This window comes from Pagrus major, chromosome 2, assembly GCF_040436345.1.
Source record: "Pagrus major chromosome 2, Pma_NU_1.0".
Taxonomy (NCBI): Eukaryota; Metazoa; Chordata; class Actinopteri; order Spariformes; family Sparidae; genus Pagrus; species Pagrus major.
This window is the reverse complement of record NC_133216.1, coordinates 24097568-24117068: the sequence shown is the minus strand read 5'-3', so window position 1 is coordinate 24117068 and position 19501 is coordinate 24097568. Positions and strand designations below refer to the sequence as shown.

Genomic DNA, 19501 nt, shown 5'->3' with positions numbered 1-19501 from the left:
CACGAAAATTCAGATTATTACACGGCGCTGCTGTCTTATCATACAGTTTTACTCATGGTTGAGTCTAATATGTGGTGTCTGTGTTGTCGTTTGCTGCCTTACTGACACATTTTCCACGCGGGACAGTAAGGTTAATGGGCAGTTATTCGTACAGCACCTGAAGGCATCATGAGGTCGGGCGCACATCACCACAGGCGGTGACTTCAACAGCTCAGTAAAACTTACACAGAGACAGGCGATGTGTGGAGGTGAAGCCGGGAGAGTCGACAGCATTGCTGGTGTATAACGGTACAGGGGGATTTTTTTTTTAGCTAAGTAAATTAGTTAACAACAGATACATCACTTTAATTACTCTACCCTCAGAATGACAAGTAAAATACAGGTAGGTTTGTGCTTTTAACAACCTCGGAGATAGCTAACCTAGCTCAAAGCAGATATCAAACTTGCGTTAGCTTAACGCTAGTTGTTAGTTAACGTCAGTCGGGCTTTGTTCGTCCCGTATGCTCTGGTGGCACAGTACCAGCTGGCTGTTGACGTAAAGTTATTATCAGGTTAGCATTACTCCGTAATCAAGCTAAACGCACCGAACTCAAGTCAATTTCCGAGTTATTTAACGTGACTGAAGTAAATACAGAGACGACTTTGGCTGACTTCGAATCAAAAGGATTACCACCTGAACAGGAATAAACACTGGGCATTAACTTACCGATATCAAGGTGAGTAATGGTAAAGGTGTGTCTGTTGTGTGAAATGTTACTGGTAGTTGTGTCTCCAGAACTGAATGTTGGTATTAAAAACGTGGACTGGGTTAAATGCTAACGCTAAATGTCACGGTGGGGCATCGACTTTATGTTAAAGTGAGAAACATTAGCAATCAAAGAGACTGTGTTAGTCAACAAAAATAGCTAACATCACCTTGTCTGTTACAGTTTCCTGAAACAACAGCCTTACTGTAGGTCGTACTTCTGTAATGACTAACAGCCTATGTCATCATCAGACAGGGTGTGTGGTCTGCTTGAAAACAATAAATGATTTCCTGTTTGCAAAATGATAAACACAGTGTTAAACATGACAAGTCTGACCTGTATTGATATGTAACTTGTAGTGTCCTGTATGACACGAGTCCAACATGATGATGAGGTCGTTAAAAGATAGTCAATATGCATGTAGCAGCCTCTCATACCGAGAATTGTTGTATTGTGTTGCTTATTGTTAGCTGAAGTAGTTATCAGTGTAAGCACGTGGTTGATCATGTTTCTCTTACAGGAGCTGAATGGCCTCCGTTGTTGCAGTGAAAACAGAGAAGAGACCTGCAGCTGACTCTCAGGATGCAGACTCAAATGCAAAAAAGCCCAGGTACATTCTGCATGAATTAGTTTTGTGTACAGCTTTGAATATTTAATATCTTTGTTTTCTTGAGTTCCTCATTTTTGCCCAGTCCTAAATAAAGGTAGGTTTTAGTTCCACACTGCACATAAGTGTGCTTGAAAATAGTTTGTTTAACCTTCATGCTGTTGAAAGGATTTGGGAAACATCATCTTTGGAACCATCGTCACTCAATCTCTGCCTGCCCCAAAGGAAACTGCTGCCCAGCCTGAAGACCAAGCGAGCCCCTGAGCTGGTCCTTGTGATTGGCACGGGGGTAAGCTCTGCAGTGGCCCCTCAGGTCCCTGCACTCCGCTCCTGGAAGGGCCTCATCCAGGCCTTGCTCGATGCAGCCAATGACTTTGACCTGCTAGAGGAGGAGGAAAGTCGGCGTTTCCAGAAGCACATGCAGGAAGATAAGAATTTGGTGCATGTGGCCCATGACCTCATTCAGAAACTTTCCCCGGTAAGCCTCAGCCTTCTTCCTTTCCTTTCCTTTCCTTTCCTTTTCTTTCCTTTCCTTTGTACACCACCCTAACACACATGTACAAACACGTGGCAGACAGACTGCCAGCTCACTGTCCTTTCCTCAGCCAGGGACATTTTCATGGATTGAGATAAGGCATCTTAGTCTTATCTCTTTAAGAGACACAGCTGATGACAACAGGCTTGTTTGTGGGGCTTTTTCTGAGAAATGAATTTTGGTCAATACAGACCAAGTTTTTAGTCAGGTGATGTGAGGCTGAGACTGTGTTTTATCTTTCTCAGTTACAACCAGTTCTTTCCTCAGGGCTCCCTCGGGAAAAAAAACAAACACCTGAAGCTGAACCCTGAGTGTTTTAACTCTCCCTTTCCCACCTTAATCAGGGCTAACAGCATATACAACATACAAACCTGCATTGAACTGGTTTTCTTTGTCCAAAATACTGAAACTGAATAACTTGAAAGTCCATACAGGTTAAGCTTTCATCGGTGAGTACTAGGGAGTAATGCACAAAGCCAAGATTATAGGCTAGTGTGGGCAATCTTAGTTGCCACTTATCAGCAAACAGCAGCTTACATTGGAAAGAACTTCCAAAAGCTGTTTAGTGGATCAGTGGCAGCTTTTAAATATTCCTATTATTTAGTCTGGTGCTCATTTTGTTTTTGTCATCTGGTGTCAGCTATAGCTTATGCATACAAATTTAGATAATTATAAGTTTTCCAAAGTGAAATGAAAATACAACAAGCTGGGCATCATATATGAGACGTCAGGCTTGAACCACCAATTCTGTAGTGTGACATCCCCATTTGTAGTTGCAAATAAAGGTGCATGATGGATCATATTACATAACAATTTCAATTCATACCTCCACGCAATCTCATCCTTAGAATTCAGCGGTGTCATCTGACAAGCTTTTACAAGCCCAATATCACCACAGAGGCAAAACATTTTTAAATGTTCCCTAGTGATTAAGAGAAAGTCATACATTTTGAGTGAGACAACACCGATTCTCCTTTTTTAACCAACCATTGAGCTGCAAACTAACTGGATAGTTAGAAATTGCAAAAAATGGAACTAATAAAGACATTATTGGCTTTCCATATACTCAATTCTCTTTCTTTTGGACCGGTCTGGTCTGGAGCAGGGCTGACAGATGGGAGCCTTAATACCGTTTGCCTCCTGTGTTAGTCATGTCTCATCGCACCTTTGACATTGATAAAACACGCTTTGTTTCAGCCCTCAGCCTGTCAAAGGGAACAAACAGCACTTTTATGGCTTTATCCATCGTGGGTTTTTTTTTCAATCCACAGTCGTGCAGACACCAGCCCACTGCCGTTGGCTACGGACACAGCAGGCTGTAGCACGCTGAGGAAAAAAAACAAGCATAGAATAATATGAACCAGCAGCCCCCCAACCCAGACTTCCCAGTCAGACAGAGTTGAAGCACAACCCAAACAGCAAGTATGCAGCAACTTAAAGAAGAGCGTGTGAATGTGTAGTGAGTCAATTAACAAAACCTCATCTGCAATATTGTCAGTGTTCCAGTTAAGCACACATGTAAGCACTAGACCTGAGTTGATGACCTCTGACCCAAGAAAAATAATTTCTTCAAGAGAGAATCATAGCGTTATGATATGAGACAATATGTAAAAATACGTGAAGAATATGAGGGTGTTATGTTGTCAGTTCCACTAACAGTAGGCTGTGAGAGTTTAACCCACTTTCCATGGAATTGTTTATCAGCCCGATTATAGCAGGCATGCAGTGTCCGGTAATGAGGGTAATCTGAAGTTAAAACTCAAAGAAGCTGTTTTTCTTTTAAATCCTCTCACACCTTTGACCTTGGAAAAAAACAAGGCTAATTACAACTTTGCTGACCAGTTTATTTGCTCAAACCAGGCAAGAAATATAAGCAATGTGTTCCACAGGGTCAGTGGTGGGAACATTTAATAATCTGTTGATGGTCATTTTGGTGATAATCTAAGATTTTTAAATCCCTCTGTGCACCTTGCTGAATAATGAAACAGTCATAGTGAAATTAATCACAACTTTCCCTGGATGAAGATCAAGCGTTCTGATCTTCGTTTCACTGTATTACAGCCATTTTCCAGTAGCAATGGACATGTGAAAGATGACAATCTTTTGAGGCAGTCTGTTCTATGTTGTGCTCCTTGCATGTCCACAGAGCTAGCATAAAATGTACAAAATATATTAATGAGACGTAATCTATTATTTCAGGATAGATGTTTAGAATTACTTGCACTTATTACATAAGTCCTGAGACAGTCCAAGGACAAGGCGATCAGGATAGGTGCTGAAGACACTAGATGTGGATAATGAGCTTCGTCCTGTCAAAATGACTCCTGCTGTTTAGCCCATTAGAGCTGTAATCTCTGGAAGTCAGCGGAGCATTTCCCTGCGCTAGGATCACCTTGGTCACTGCATCTCTGCTCTACCCTTTGCTATTCTTAGCCACCTGGCTCTTTTCTCTTTTTTTTTTACAACAGGCTCTGCCAGGTAAGGTTGAGATTCAGACCCGGTAGTCACAGCCCATAATCTCTTAGCAGACTCAGGTCATATGTGAGTTGCTACTTGAGGGGCTGTGGACAGGTTCAAAGAGGGTGATGTTTTGATACAGAACAAAAACTCCCTTGAGCAGATATTTTGAAAACCAATGCGCACTTGACACACCCCTGAAGTCTCACTTGAGAGTAGGAAGCACTTAACATGCCTGTTGGAAGTTCTGTCAAGAGCAGCGTCAAAGAGAAGTCATGTTGGAAAGCATGTTAAAACAAAATAAAACATGTTGATGCCTTCTTCTGTCACATGTAACTCCTGGACTACATGACTATAGGAATGGTTAGCACTAAAGTTTGGGTCCAAGCTCCTCTTCAAGGATAGTAATTTGGCAAATTTGCATCATGGTATATATAGTATATAACCACGTGTATTCTAGTATTATGATCTACACAAAATGAAAAACATAATTAAGCCGTCGCTCAATCTCAGTTCAAATGGAAACATTTATTTTAAGACACTTGATACACACCAAGTCAGGTCACATGGTATGATAAGTAAAACTGTGTACTCCGAGGTTCAATCCGATTAAAAAGTTTGTTGTGTGAAATTGTACTTGGAATCACACTTGCAATAATTTGACACTGACCTGCGCTATTTTAATTTGTACGCTTCCCCCCTAAGGCTAATGCATTACCACTGCTCATGTTCAAACAGGACAAAGAAGCTAGTTCCTCTAAATCTGGAAATGTCAAGTTCCAATGGGGCAACTCAGAGTAATGTCAAGTTTTGATCAAACGAGGAATATGCCAAATTATATCTAACGACTTCTTATTCTTTCCTAATCATTTTCGCCACAGGTTATTTTATGAATCAGTCTTTAGTAGGTGCACACAGCATTAGATAGCATTTCTAGGTTTTAAACAGTGTAAATTCTCATCTGTGTTAACAAAGAGTGCAGATTTAGTTTTTCTCCAATTTGACCGTTCTTGTGTTAAGACTCAACTAATCAGAGCAGATTTGAGGACAGTCAGCACATTTTTTTTGTTTGTTGTGAAAAGGCAGGGCTCTAGGTAAAAAAGCTGTCTCACATTGCCACGGTTCTTCACAGCCCAAATGTACTTAACTTAAATATGACACATACCAGCCTCGGGATCAGTGCCCCAGGGATCCCTTTTTTGCATGATTTACTTTCTCTTAGCACACTAGATCACCATGCTGCTGGTTGTTTGCTGCGCCTCCTCTCTGGCTGTTATCATACCTTTCAGTACCATCCAAAGGTACTTGGCTCACGATTGATCATCAAGTATAAGTAGGATGACATAAGTCCATATGACACTATATGAAGTCTTGACGTTATTGTACTTGTTAGAAAGTACATTAAAACATAGTCATTCATCAAGGTATTTATTCTGACATCACCAAATCTTATCCTTGTACATTCAGTGTACTTTGTTATCAAAGTATTAATTATATTTAAACTTGAAATCTGACATTTCAGACCTACAAAACAATTGAAAAGTATCCCAATTGGATCATTCCTGGCATGTACAGTAGTTTGCAGTTCTACTACCCAACACATCATTATTCCTAGCATTTCCTGTCATTTATTTATTTACATTTATGTATTTATTTTTACAGAGAACTGGCAATGTGCGATCCACATTCTTCAAGGACTGTCTGTACGAGGTGTTTGACGATTTGGAGTGCAAGATGGAGCATGCAGGCAAACATCTACTGCGCTCAGTACTACAGTTAATGGAGAGTGGTGCACTGGTCCTCACTACCAACTTTGACAACCTGTTGGAGATCTATGCAGCCCACCAGGGCACCAAGCTGGAGTCTTTGGACCTGACAGATGAGAAGAAGGTAAACAGCACTTAGATTATGTTATGGAATTGATTGCTCTTTCCTGTCACAACGCATTCAGTCAGCTTTTTCAGATGAGACAAAGGTCACTAAAGCATGCAGTAAAGCAAGTCCTATAGGGGAATTCCAGTATTTTTAGACCTAGGCCCTATGTTTACATATGTTGGTGTGTAAATAAGCAGTAGAAAAAATGTTGGAATTGGTCCAAGTAGATCACCTCCGTGGTGACACGGGCTGTAATGGCTGCAACATAATCCGTCTGGTCAATGTCAACCAGGGCCACCAACAGTTGGGAAACACCAGTTCAGTTTAGCGTCTGGAGCCCTGGGACATGGGTTGGCCCAAAGGGTCTTAAAATACTCAGACACCTGGGGTGCCTTTGGGCATGAGCAAGACTACTGGCAGCCCTCACTTCAACTGTCATAGAAAGTCCATAAATACTACTTGGTTTTGCCTCCGACAGCCTGAGATTGTTATTCCAAGTGTATGACAAGATGACTGTAATGATCCCTACAGAGAAAGACCTTTATATTCAGGAGTAAAATTCTTGTTTATCCAGAAACAGCCGCTATGTCGCTTGCCACTAAATCCACCAAACTCTATTTACAGAAACAGTAATTTTATCATTGTAAAACATTCTTAATTCAAACTCGACAAGAAACAAAATAAAACTCACTACCTACCTTAGTTTGTCTTTCCACTGTTCCAGCAATCACCAACCCTGGTTTGGTTGAAATAAACCCTTAATTCAGTGCAATAATGTGAAATATTCTGGCTCTACATGCTGTTTTCTACCAGGGTGGATTAAGGGTTTATTTCAACCAAACCAGAGTTGGTGATTGTCTCAGAGTGGGAGTTTTCAGGTAAATCGGCCTGAATGGTATGTTGTCCTCTTAGCGTTTGTGGAAACTCACTCACTTCACCGTCAGAGTTGCACTTACAACATTGTCTATCTTGTGTAGTTCATTGTCTGCTGGTTTTGGAGGAAAATAGATAATGCTTTGACCTGAAAGAGCCTTTTGTCTCTTGACAGGTGGAGAAAGGTTAAAGTTCTAGCCATTACTCAGCTGCTGTCGAATTTTATAGATTGAACAGTATTTGCTTTTGGCCTAAGATTTCGCTGAAGGGGAAGTGTGTGCGTTTTACCAGTAAAACTGGTTTGTTTAACTTTGGACCGGTTTCTCCACAGAATGTCAGCTGTTCAGTTGTGTAATTTATGTCCCAGCTGATTTAAAGTTAGTTTGAATATTCCTTAAATTGAACACACATTTGAAAGAACTGGTCAGAGTTTTCTGAGAGACCCATCGCTCTGCCTCTCAGTTCTGGTATTTATACCTTGTCTCCATCAGGGCTAATATCCTCTCACTGCTGTTCAGTGATTTTACTCCCTGCCCAGCCAGAACAGGATTGAGTGCAATGGACTGTTAAGTGTGTGCTTGTGTGTGGGTGTGTGCGTGTCTAGGTGTTGGAGTGGGCTCAGGAGAAACGGAGGTTAAGTGTTCTGCATATCCACGGTGTTTACACCAACCCCAGTGGTATTGTACTGCACCCTGCTGGATACCAGAATGTACTGAGGAACACTGAGGTTATGGTGAGTCACTACTGGTTATGATTCTGATAAATTACTTTATTCTGCAAAGACTCTTTACTAAAAGTGTAAATTATATGGCACGTTATGGTATTATATTAAAGTGAAGTGCAGGTAGTAGTACCAAATTGCCTCCATCCATGCACTTTGATACATTACCACTGGTTTCAACAGCGTGAGATCCAGAAGCTGTACGAGACCAAATCATTCGTGTTTCTCGGCTGCGGGCGCACGGTAGACGACACAACCTTCCAGGCTCTGTTCTTGGAGGCGGTCAAACACAAGTCGGACCTGGAACACTTCATGCTTGTGCGGCGGGAGGATGTGGGTGAGTTCAAGAAGCTACGTGACAACATGCTTGACAAGGGCATCAAGGTCATCTCCTATGGAGACGAGTATGGCGACCTGCCTGAGTACTTCGAGAGGCTGGCCAATGAGATCTGCAACCGTGACGTGTCTACCAACGGCTGGGGTAAGGAGGACTAAAGTCAATCACAGTTCATTTATGTGTCTGTTGTCCCATCAGCTGAATGGAAGTTTCTCAACACATCATTTTGTCTTGTCTTATCGTATCTTTCATCTTAAACTACTATTACTGATAAGTTAATTAAACAGCATGCAGGAATATTAACTTTTGCATATGACAAATTAACTGTATACAGTTGTACATTTGTGTGTACAGCCACACGTTACTATAATATTGCTGTAACAGAATGGCACTCAAAAGAGCGCATACCTGCACCGAGGCCCAACGGTCCAGACAGACACATGCATTATTTCCTGAGAAATGTTGGAAACAAAAATGTCCAAAAATGCCATATCTTGCAATGTTAAAGAAACTAAAGAAACATTCAGTGTTTACCTGTATAGATTAAATTGTGCTCAGTTTTCTCAGTATTTCATGCTTTTGTCTCTGACACTAATAGACGTGTCTAAACGTCATAAATGGTTTTGTTAAGCATCAGAACAATTAGTTGTTAGCAATATCCCTAGACCGTAGTCCTATATTTTCTGCCAGCCTCTTTTTTTGGAAGCCTGCATTTTATAATGTTCCTTTTTTAAATCTTTTCCTGCAGGGTCCCCTTCACAAAATGGGGAGGAGCAGCAAAACGGCTTTAACACACAGAAAAGCCTCCTTCAAGGTTAGGACTGAATGCTTCTCTTCTCTGACTTCAGGCTGTGGCCACTTGGCAAGAGACATTTGCAGAATCATACAATAAAACACTGTCCAGGACTCTTTGTTTTCCTACTGCATGCTGATAGATAGAAAACTCAAGGCTGTTCTTGATTTTCAGTATCACAAAGACCTGCTGGTATTTCCTTTACACAAAGATGTAACTGACTTTGCAGTATTGCATGCATGGCAGTCAGTGGCAACATTTCACTTGATGCTTTGTTTCTCAAATGTCCCTTCCTTCTCTTTCTGCCCCAGACTATCATTCTTGACAGACAGAAGTCGGGATCAGTATCAGTCATTTTCCTCCACAGCACGAGATCAGTCTACTTTGAGTAGTACTCAAGTCTGATTTCATTCAATGGATTTAGGAATCCAGGAACACTATGGGCCGTGGGAGACCTAACAGCCGTTGTCAGTATTTTACAGGTGTCTTTTATTTTCCTCTATCAGTTCTTGTTTAAAAGGGAAAGGAGATGTTTAAAGTAACTGTCAACACCAATACCCAACCTCACAGTCCCACTTTACTGTACTGAAATGTTGCTCAACTTTTGAGAAGCTACATTAGAAAGACTTGAAAAGTTTTGCAAATGATTGAATGGTATGTTCTCACTTTATCTCGACAAAAATGATCGATCCGAATCCATTGACAGAGGTCGACTGTGTTGCATTGATTCACTGTATGGATTTGGATTTCCAATACGCACTAAGACAAACTGCAGCAGCTTGACCTGCCTACCCCTGCAAGAGAAGTTCTGGGTGCAAGCTATAATGCACATCACATGCTCTTAACTGAAAACAGTCTTGTGTTGATACATAAGGATTTTATCTGTGCTCAACCCTGAAACCAGGAAAACTTGATTTGCACACTACTGGGTCAGGAATGAGGATGGGTGGGAATGATTGTCAGTGGTAGATGGTTACTTGGTCTGCAAACACATTATGATTCTGTCCTCAGAAGATGTTTTTAATAGCAGAGAGGCGCTCAGCCAGTAGCAATCACTTTGGCCACTCCTGTGCTGAAAATGTTCTTTGTAAACCTTTTTTGTATTTTTAATACTTGCATGTGTTTTCTGACATAGTATTTATGAGTACTATTTTCAAAATAAAGCTTTTGGTATCCCATTTGTCCTGTCGTGTTTGCATGCCTAATAATGACCAAACTGGAACCGCAACATAAGACAGAACAAGTTCCACTTTACAGGCTGTCGTAGCATATAGCAGCTTTATTTAGAAATTTTTACATTCTCATAAATTAGCTCAAATCTTCTGTATAACTCTTGATTCTCTCATATTGCACTACCACAAATTAAAAGGGGGCTAGAGATATTTAAGACTTATATTTCTTCTTACAAATGAAGAGTAAATCAGAGGGGGAAACATAAATAAAAGGGGATAAAAGAACAAGTGACCACACAGAAGGCGTAGTCTGAAATTGATGGACAACCTGTAAGAACTAAAAAAAATTAATTTACAAAATATTTTTCTGGTTTTCATCAACTACAAACTTAGGAATCAAAGTCTCCATTTTGTAATGAAAATGTGTTAACTGTTAGGGAGGGAAGGAGCTCTGGGAGATGATTTTTATAAAACAATCCATCCAGACCTAGTGTACCATAGTTGTTAGCGTCCAGGAGATGTTGATGCACTGCCCCATTGTACAAAAAATCTGTTTTGATTGAGCCTGGTCTTCACTGTGACATGATCCCCCCCCCCCAATTTTTGACAAGGGCCGACGACATAATTTGACAAGTGCCGATGTTCATGCCCACTTTATGAATAAATGCGAAATACAGATTCAGACTGCTCCTCAAGACTAGAGGGTTTTCTGACCTGAACTGCGACGGTACTCTTGATGGATAACACCACCCATGTAGTGAAAGTGTTAACTAAGAAAACAGGAGACAGATAGGCACTATGGTCACTAAGCTTTCCTCAGGCACAGGCAGCTGCTGAAATGTCACATTCAGCAAGCCATCATGACCTGACCTCATTTACATGAAGAAGGGAAAACTGACTGACAAAATGCCAGGTAGGGGATTTTTTTTTTTAAGTCTTTACTGTTTAAACCAGTAAACCGATGACATTTACAGCTTCAGTCCATCCTAAAATGTCATTTGGATGCGACTTCATTGTTTCAAAACTCGGGCTGATCTGAGGTACTTTTTGAATGTATGCCCAAAAAGATAAGAAATGATGCAAAGGGAGGCCCCTCTGCCTTTGTTGCAAAATGATCCGTCTTTCAGAGTGCACTCGTGTCCTTTACTGGGAGAATAAAGTCCTGTGCATGACATGAGTTCCTCATTTGATGCAAATTAGAGAGAGGGCAGGACAGGAGGATGAGATACGCAGGTTAGCAGGGCTGGAACATCTCACGGCAGCATGGCAAAGGTATTGTTGGCTTTGTTGCGTCGATGAATAAACAGCGGAACATGCAGCCACTTAAGCCTTCATCAGGGCGCTGACCACGGCGCGGGCGTTGAGGCTGCGCAGGTCATTGTAGGTCTGCCCCGTGCCCACAAACACAATGGGCTGGCCTGTGATGTAGGTCATGGAGATGGCAGCACCCACCTGTGAGGGAGGAAGGATGACGCATGAGTGCCATCAGCTTTCCGGTTGGAAAATGATCCATAAGTCATAAAACAGCCACAGACAAATCATTAACTGCAATCAAAAGATCCTGTAAAGGTCACTTCACATGATTAAAGCCAGGAGTGAATGCGTACCTTGTCGTCGATGGTGTCAAACTTAGTGAGAACAATCCCATCGATGAGGCGAGGCTTATCAGACATGGAGTGGTCTGCCAGAGCCTGGTTGAACTTTACCTGAGGCACGAGGAGGAGAAAGTTGAGTCATTCATGGGGACACTGATGACAACAGATTTAATATGTATAGCACCATCTTTCCATCTCAGTCTTTACAAAGAGTTCAAGAGAAGAAACGATCACGATGACTGTTTAACAAGACAGCAGATGACTGGAACAACGCTGACCTCTGCTGGAGAGTTAGAAATAAGAGAAACAGTTTATCCCAAGGCATTTTCTTATAAAGTCATTACTGTTGATGTCAATGAAGGCTGAACTCTGGAAGGCGGTTAAGACTGAGGGTAATGTACAGGTCTGACCATCCACCACCAAGCCATGACCATCGATCTCTGCTGCAGTCAGTACCAAGTTCTAGCAGCTGATCACATCATTATGTATGATTATAACGACGCAAATTTCTCATTAGTATTCAGTGGTGAATGAAAGGATTCAGAGATTTCCTGGAAAATAGAACTTTATGTGCGCCGGCTTCCTTCTTCTCAGTATCAGTCATCTGTTACATTTCCTCTGAGTGCATGGTCTGAGGTCTTACCAGCTGATCAACGGCCTCATTTCCAACCAGAGCTTCTCCAACAAACAGCACAAGGTCAGGCATGTTGACTGCAATAAGTTTGGCTAGGGCTGTCATTAGGGGGGCGTTGTCCTGCATACGCCCAGCAGTGTCCACCAGCACCACGTCAAAGGCCTGGTTGCGGGCTGGAGGCATGAGACAGAAGGTGTACATGTACATGTAAATTTACCACATGGGTGATATTAATCATGAATAGCTTATACACATTATCACCACCTCTACACCTCTTCTTTACAACAGAGGTGTACTGCAAGTAGGAATCAATAAGGTAAGGGACCATAGTTTTACATTCTCCTGGTAAGCTAACTTCATATTTATAATGAATCCGATCGGTTAACAAGGACTCAACATACCATAGGCAATGGCCTCCATGGCAATTCCAGCAGCATCCTTCCCGTAGCCCTTCTCATAGAGCTGGACTACGGGCCGTCCTCCATGCTGCTCAGGAGGATGCAGAGAGTTCAGGCGGCGCTGATGAGTGCGGAGCTGCTCCACCGCACCGGCACGAAACGTGTCACAGGCTGCGATCAGCACAGAGAACCCATTCTCTATCAGCCAGAAAGAGATCTGGACCAAGACAAAGAGAAGTTTGTGTCACAAATGAATATGAGAAGGACAAAATCTGGGCATGATGAGAGGGAGAAATGTAACAAATTAACACTAATATTTGAAAAGTTAAGAAGCTAGATATGGTATCTAACTACTGGGAGCTGGGCAAATATTCAATATCGTTAGTTGTTTTTACATATTTAAGAGGGCTTTTTTCACAAAAGATATTTTAACATTAAAATTCAATGTAGTTTAATTTCAATAGTTGAATTAATGTGTTTGTTAATATATAAAAATGTTGTTTTCTTGTTTAAACAGCACTCATTTTAGCATCAAATGTCACTTAATGGTGCCGTTTGTAAGAAAAGTTGATTTTTGAGTCTCATTCCCAGCTCATCAAAAACTGACGCTTTAGGATGGCAGCAGACCCGTCCTACAATCCCAAAGCAGAACCGCAGCATAGAGCCATCATTACTGTTATTAGTTACACATTATTAGTTAAAATGTGTGCTGCGAATAAGTTAATTCATTTGACTGCACTCCACAGGTGATTTTCAATACTTCAGTAGAATAACATAATTGCCCCGATGTAATGTGAAAATTAACATTTCGATATTAATGTCTGTATAGTACATTTGAGCTTAAACTGCTACTTCTATCTACTGATTATATTCACAGTTTCACATATTTAATCAGGACTCTTTAATGAATTCCCGCACAAACCTTTTGTCAAGGCTAGCAGCAGACAAGGGTGGAACATTACAGTAGATTGAGGTTACACTGGGTACATTTCTGCTTTTCACCAAAATGTAGGTCAAGTGCTAAACTGAAGGAGCCATCTAAAAAAAGCTGGTTCAGTTATACAGGCTTAAATCAACGAAAAATTATGTTTAAAAAATGGGTTTAACAAATAATTTGAATGTAATATGGAAGATACTGCAGATATTGCACTCAGTGTAGATATTTGAAACACAGGGAGCCCCCGTGTGAATTCCCATGTTCTAATAATAGAACCATACATGACCACAAACTCTTACAAAACAAGGCCAAACCCACAGAGTAAAGCCCCGAGTCTGGCTTCTGGTGTGGTTAACGAAGGGGAATTCACCGAAAAATGGTGCAGTCGTGGTTCTAGGCATCACCCATTTAACAAGGTTACAACCCACCTTGGCCAAATTGGTGGACTTTCCAACCCCGTTGACTCCGCAGAAAGTAATGACAAAGGGCCTTCGCTGGTTCTGCGCCTCCATGACATCTCTCAGAATATCCACCCTTCGCTTGGGCTGCAGGATCTGCACCAGCGAGTCTTGCAGGGCCAGCTTTACAGTTGAGGCCACAGCTAAAAACGCACAAACACAAAAGTTTTGTTAGTTTTATTTTACAAGCTAAACTGCTACTTACTGAAACAAATTGTCTCCTACCATGACAAATACATCGTAGTTATTGTATTGTGCTTTTAGACTAGGGTGAGGGCACCACAGAGGATCTTCCCATTGCTTACTTCTGTCAGAGATCTGCCTTTGAGTCATTACCTCCACAAGACACTGAGACATCTTCTGATTATGAAAATAATAAGCTGATATTGAGAAAACTGATGTTTTATGAAATGCAAAATGACACAGATGGCTTACTAGAGGTTTCACACAGTGGCAGGTTTTACTGCTAGATCTCACAACAAGTAGGGGGGTAATTCAATGAAGCATGTACGATATACAACAGGGCCTTTTCAAACTGCATAATCCTAACCTAGGGCTTTCCCCAGCCATGGGCTAACAGTTAAAACCCTTAGCACTAGGAATGCACAATATGGATTTTTTCAGCTGATGCCGATAAGCAATAATTACCTTAGTCACAGCTCTAATAAGATTTATTGTATTAAACTCATAGACTTCCTCCCTCCTCTCCGAACGCTTGCAGAACACGTATTGCAAGTTACAATTGTGTTTTCTTCTGAACTTGAAATACAACGCCCACTCCAGTGACGACATGTTTAGATTGCGTGGCTCTACAGAGGTGCAGCAGCTCTCCGTCATGAAAGCGACAACACTATTGTTGTTCTTCTTCTTCTCTGTGTTATTGGCAAACCAACTTTTAAAGGTGCATACCGCCACATACTGTGTGTAAATGCTGCACTTGTTAAGTCAACGAAAGCAATTTGGCTTTGTATTATCGGTTTAATTTATCGGCAATAATTCGATTAATGTTTACAACAGTCAACCATACAAAAACAGTAAGTTTTTTTTCTTGTGTAGCATAAAGGGACTACAACTTGCATTTTGTTGTGCAACCCTGTGTCGTAAAATCACAACTGAATGAACCCTGAACCTTGAATTTTCAAGGGATAACCCTGCAAATTTGAAAATCTGACATGTGCAGGACTGTGCCAGTGTGAAAGCTTTCTTAGCCTGGGTCAAGAAGGTTCTAAGAATGCTTTACACCACGGCTAAGTGCAGTGTGAACAGTCCTATGGTCTTGCAACACTTGTCCCCTTTACCTTTAATATGCGTGGAATGTTTCTAAGCACTTATACAAAATCCTGGTCTGATTATTCGCATCCTGTGTATAAGAAACTGAGAGGAAGATCCCACTTTAATCAACTCACTGCTGTAATCATCCAGACTATGTTGGGGAAACTGTATTACTCTAATCACATTTACTTTTTCCCAGCATGTAGACCGGCCCGCTCAGAACAGGACAAGTGATGGTAGAGAAGATCCACACTGCATTGTAATGAGTCCTTGCACCAAATCAAAAATAATGAAAGAAAGTGGGTGAGGATCGAGTCTATTGTGAGTATGTTAAATAGGTGTGAGAGTTTACTTACTGGTGAATGTGCCCATGACTTTGCCCTCCAGTTTTTTGGCTACAGAGTCACAGAGCTGGGAGGCAATCTCGGCTGCTACATTCTTTGCTACAGGATCATAAAGGAGAAGGATGAATTTCACTTTTGATGATGCACTTCATGATGTTGCAGAAAATCAAGAGGGTGACTGGGAGTGAGATGTGATATCATACCGATGAGGTGGTCCCTCATCTTATCCAGTACAGACTCCATGTCCGACCGGGTCAGGCTCTTGGACCCCACCAGGCCCTTCAGCATCCCAAACATGCCCCCAATACCGCCACCTTTTTTGGAGCTGAAATCGACAAAACAAATGTTGTTGACAGTGAAAAAAATAGCAGAAAACATATAGAACAGCATACCCTCAAAAATCTAATTCACACTCTCTTACCTTGTCTTGCTTGTATGACCGACAACCACTCTCTCCTCTGCCTCCTCCTCCTCCTCCTCCTCTTCCATCTCCTCATCCTCACTGGACTCACAGTCCACAGACAGCAGGTCACCCTTCATGGAGCTCAGCTGCATCCCCTGAAACACATCCAGGACAGGAGAACTTGGCAACAGACTTCTTTTGTGAACATTATGAATGTGACTGACACAGACGCTCTAACTAGAAACATACAGGGGTGGAGCGAAGGTGAAGGGGTACTTACTGGGTCAATCTGTGCTTCCAGGTTCTGTTCATCACCATTTGAATTTCCATTCTTGTAGCTATGGTCCAGGTCCTTGATGCTGCTACCACCCATGTGCCAAACACGCATTTGTTTCTTCTTGGGCTTCTGAGGCTTTGGGGACTTACTGTGAGAAGGATGACAGAATATCAGAATTAAGAAATCAAAATTAAGAAATTAAATCTTTAACTGACAAAACCTCTTGGCTTATCTAAAAAAAAAAGTGATGACAGGCAACTTGGGGATCAAAACTGTGCATATTGCTGAAATGGATGCAGATACTAGAGGGTGCATGTCAACAACATACAGATCGCTCTGTGCATGCTATCTCTAAACTGCTGCTGGTGAGACAACTAAGTGAATCAAAATATGCCTGTATGAATAGCATGTATTTCAGCTATATCTTATTTGACATACATGATTGTATTTTCTCTTACCTGGGTTTTTCAACAGGCACCACCTTGCGCTTGCGAAATAATTTCTCCCTGTTCTGCATGATCTCGTCAGCAGTCAAGCCCTCATTACCATTCTCGACCATCTTCTGCCCAGAGGATGAGTTCTTGCCTTGATCCACTTTGGCAGGCTCAGCTGCAGGAGCTGGAAAAGATTGGAATATCAAATAAAGTCAGGATTTGTTACAATAATTTAAACCAGCAATTTAGAATGAGCTATTTTAGAACCACCTCCTCCAACAGCACTTACCCTCCTTTTTGGTATTTTTATTCTTCTTGCCACCCGGTTCCTTGCCTTTGTCCCCACCCTTCACCTCAATCATCGACTTCACAGTTTTTTGGGATTTCTCGGACTCCTTAAAGGTCCGCATGGGGGCGGGGCTCCGAGCTTTGCTGCTGTCCTCCGCCTCTCTTGGGGTCAACATTTGATATGTGTCAGCATGGGCAGGACAAAAACCTATTTTGTTTAATGAAGCATCTTTAGATGTTGATGAAATATAGTTTTGGTCCTCACAACTTCATTGGTCTAATTCTTATTCATATTTACGATCAGAGCTGCAACGACTTATCCATTAGTTGTCAACTCATACAATTAATCAGCAACTATTTTGGTAATTGCTTAAAGGCACTGTGTAGTTTTGGGGAAGTCATTTTAACCAGAAGAGAAAGATCTTCAGTGACTGACTTTTTTTTATGCCTAAACAAACTAATTAAACAAACTCTCTTCGTTTTCATAAATAAATAAACAGAAGAAACAAACTGACCTTAAAGGACAACACAGTTTCATACCGTTTTACTTTGTTTATATGTGGCGGACCCTGCCACCTTTCTAGCTTCAAACAGTGTTCTGAGGACCATTACTCTCCTCTGAGAACAGCTTGTTTATTCAGTGATGGGAAAAATAAATATTTCTGAGTTTGTATTATTGCCTCGTTAATATTGTAAATATTAAAATTCTGAGTTTCAATTTCTTTGCCAACACTGAATATCTTTGGGTTGTGGACAAAACAAGACATTTGAGGACATCATCTTGGCCTTTGGGAACCGCTGATCAACATTTTTCATAATTTTATAAACCAAACAACTAATCGATTACTTAAGAAAACTATCAGTGACAATACTGTTAGTTGCAGCCCTGTTTATTATGACACCAGTTGAGCTGCAGTTCTTAATTCTCTCTAAATCCCCTCTATGAATAAAACCATCTTTACCTGAGCAGCATCTTGAAGACATCCTCAAATGCATAGGTGAAGTTGAGATGCTTCAGAGCCCCCTTCTGCTCCAGCTCGTTCTTATAACGATCCCTAAAATGCAGCTGGACGTCATCTATGAACTTGTCCACATACGTCAGCGTCAGGATCTTTTGAAAACCCACCTGGACAGAGAAAAGGCCCGAGATAAAGGTGATCTTCGACATGAATGAATCGCAGGTTTGCAGTGTAAATCTCAACTGTGTTTGAGTGTAATGGATTTAGTGTGCAGTTCGAAGACTTACCACAAAAATCAGCTCAAACTCATTGTCGAGCTTGTATTTAAGACTCAGGGCCTCATGAGTGTATGAGTTGTTCCCACTTCGCTCCTGTAACATCACAAACAGCGTTGACATGTCAACAAGAGCTACACACACAGCTCACATGTCGCTGCTGCTACAGCTAGCCTTCAGTGTGTCCCTAACAACGTGAAAGAAGTCTCTGTAGAACAAACTACATCAAAATTCAGCTTATAATACGTAATACTGTGATTAATAGGCCATTCACACCTCAAAAGTCGCTTGTTGTGTACACTAACGTTACGCAAGAAGCTAACGTTTGCTACCTACTAGCGTTAGCATCAGTTAGCTAGCTGTCCGAGCCACGCAGAGAATTAGACACACAGCTGCCACGGAGTTTTGACGTGTCATTATTATCCCACCTGAAGGATCACGGAGCGGATCAGTGCGTTGACAGGCCCAGTGAAGGATTCAGTGACACCGGCTCCCTGAAAGCACCACAACACTATCCCCCCTTTGCTGAAGATGGTGAAGAAATCTAGCATCTTGCCACCACGTATCTGGATTTAAAACACACACACGGAGGGAAAAAAAGAGTGAGACGGGAGACCTGCGATGAACGGTTGGCCCTGTAAACATTTAATCTGCTAGGAGATATTGGTAAAAATGTCAAATCTTACCAAATAATACGTCAATAGATAATAAATCCCCCACGAGTAAAATCCACCACCAGTGTGAAACTGTTTTCGACACGTCAGATGCAGAATCAGGAAGTGACGCTCTCTTCCGGCACGTTCTGAATTCGCGCATGCGCATTTGTTGAATAGCGGAGCATTGAGCATCGCTTGCCCATGGATGTTATTATTATACCCCGCCTGAGGGTGGCGTCTTTAGACTTCCACACTCTTTAAACGGGCACTATGTAGTTCTGGAGAAGAAATTCAAACTAAACTTTTTAATATTTACTGTATTAACGAGGTAATAATACAAACTCAGGAATATTTATTTTTCCCATAACTGAATAAACAAGCTGTTCTCAGAGGAAATTAAGGTCACCAGAACACTTTGAGGCTAGAAAGGTGGCAGGGTCCGCCACATATAAACA

At 41.5% G+C, this 19501-nt stretch overlaps 2 protein-coding genes across 2 annotated transcripts; one reads left to right on the top strand and one right to left on the bottom strand.

The window, feature by feature from the left end:
- The first annotated feature begins 208 nt into the window (after window positions 1-208).
- Window positions 209-9348, top strand: fam118b (family with sequence similarity 118 member B). Its single transcript, XM_073482688.1, has 8 exons — window positions 209-716; window positions 1267-1356; window positions 1579-1831; window positions 6008-6235; window positions 7698-7826; window positions 7998-8295; window positions 8900-8965; window positions 9256-9348. Exons 2-8 carry the CDS (start codon window positions 1274-1276, stop codon window positions 9267-9269), a joined length of 1071 nt encoding a protein of 356 aa, XP_073338789.1. The 5' UTR covers window positions 209-716; window positions 1267-1273; the 3' UTR covers window positions 9270-9348.
- An 840-nt stretch (window positions 9349-10188) lies between these two features.
- On the bottom strand, window positions 10189-19161 carry srpra (SRP receptor subunit alpha). Its single transcript, XM_073482682.1, has 15 exons — window positions 19077-19161; window positions 18819-18956; window positions 18403-18486; window positions 18119-18282; window positions 17158-17318; window positions 16893-17052; window positions 16438-16582; window positions 16176-16312; window positions 15958-16079; window positions 15767-15853; window positions 14109-14281; window positions 12747-12960; window positions 12355-12518; window positions 11724-11822; window positions 10189-11568 (listed from the first exon to the last, which is right to left on the bottom strand). Exons 2-15 carry the CDS (start codon window positions 18939-18941, stop codon window positions 11440-11442), a joined length of 1962 nt encoding a protein of 653 aa, XP_073338783.1. The 5' UTR covers window positions 18942-18956; window positions 19077-19161; the 3' UTR covers window positions 10189-11439.
- Between the last annotated feature and the right edge of the window lie 340 nt (window positions 19162-19501).

Excerpts from the sequence above, each read along its gene's own strand:
- fam118b (XM_073482688.1), top strand. The coding sequence starts at position 1,274 with ATGGCCTCCGTTGTTGCAGTGAAAACAGAGAAGAGACCTGCAGCTGAC. Across the intron at positions 1,357-1,578 it reads TCAAATGCAAAAAAGCCCAG|GAAACTGCTGCCCAGCCTGA; the intron begins GTACATTCTGCA and ends CCTGCCCCAAAG. Across the intron at positions 1,832-6,007 it reads TCATTCAGAAACTTTCCCCG|AGAACTGGCAATGTGCGATC; the intron begins GTAAGCCTCAGC and ends TTATTTTTACAG.
- srpra (XM_073482682.1), bottom strand. The coding sequence starts at position 18,941 with ATGCTAGATTTCTTCACCATCTTCAGCAAAGGGGGGATAGTGTTGTGG. Across the intron at positions 18,487-18,818 it reads TCCGCTCCGTGATCCTTCAG|GAGCGAAGTGGGAACAACTC; the intron begins GTGGGATAATAA and ends GTGATGTTACAG. Across the intron at positions 16,080-16,175 it reads GGTCATACAAGCAAGACAAG|CTCCAAAAAAGGTGGCGGTA; the intron begins GTAAGAGAGTGT and ends TGTCGATTTCAG.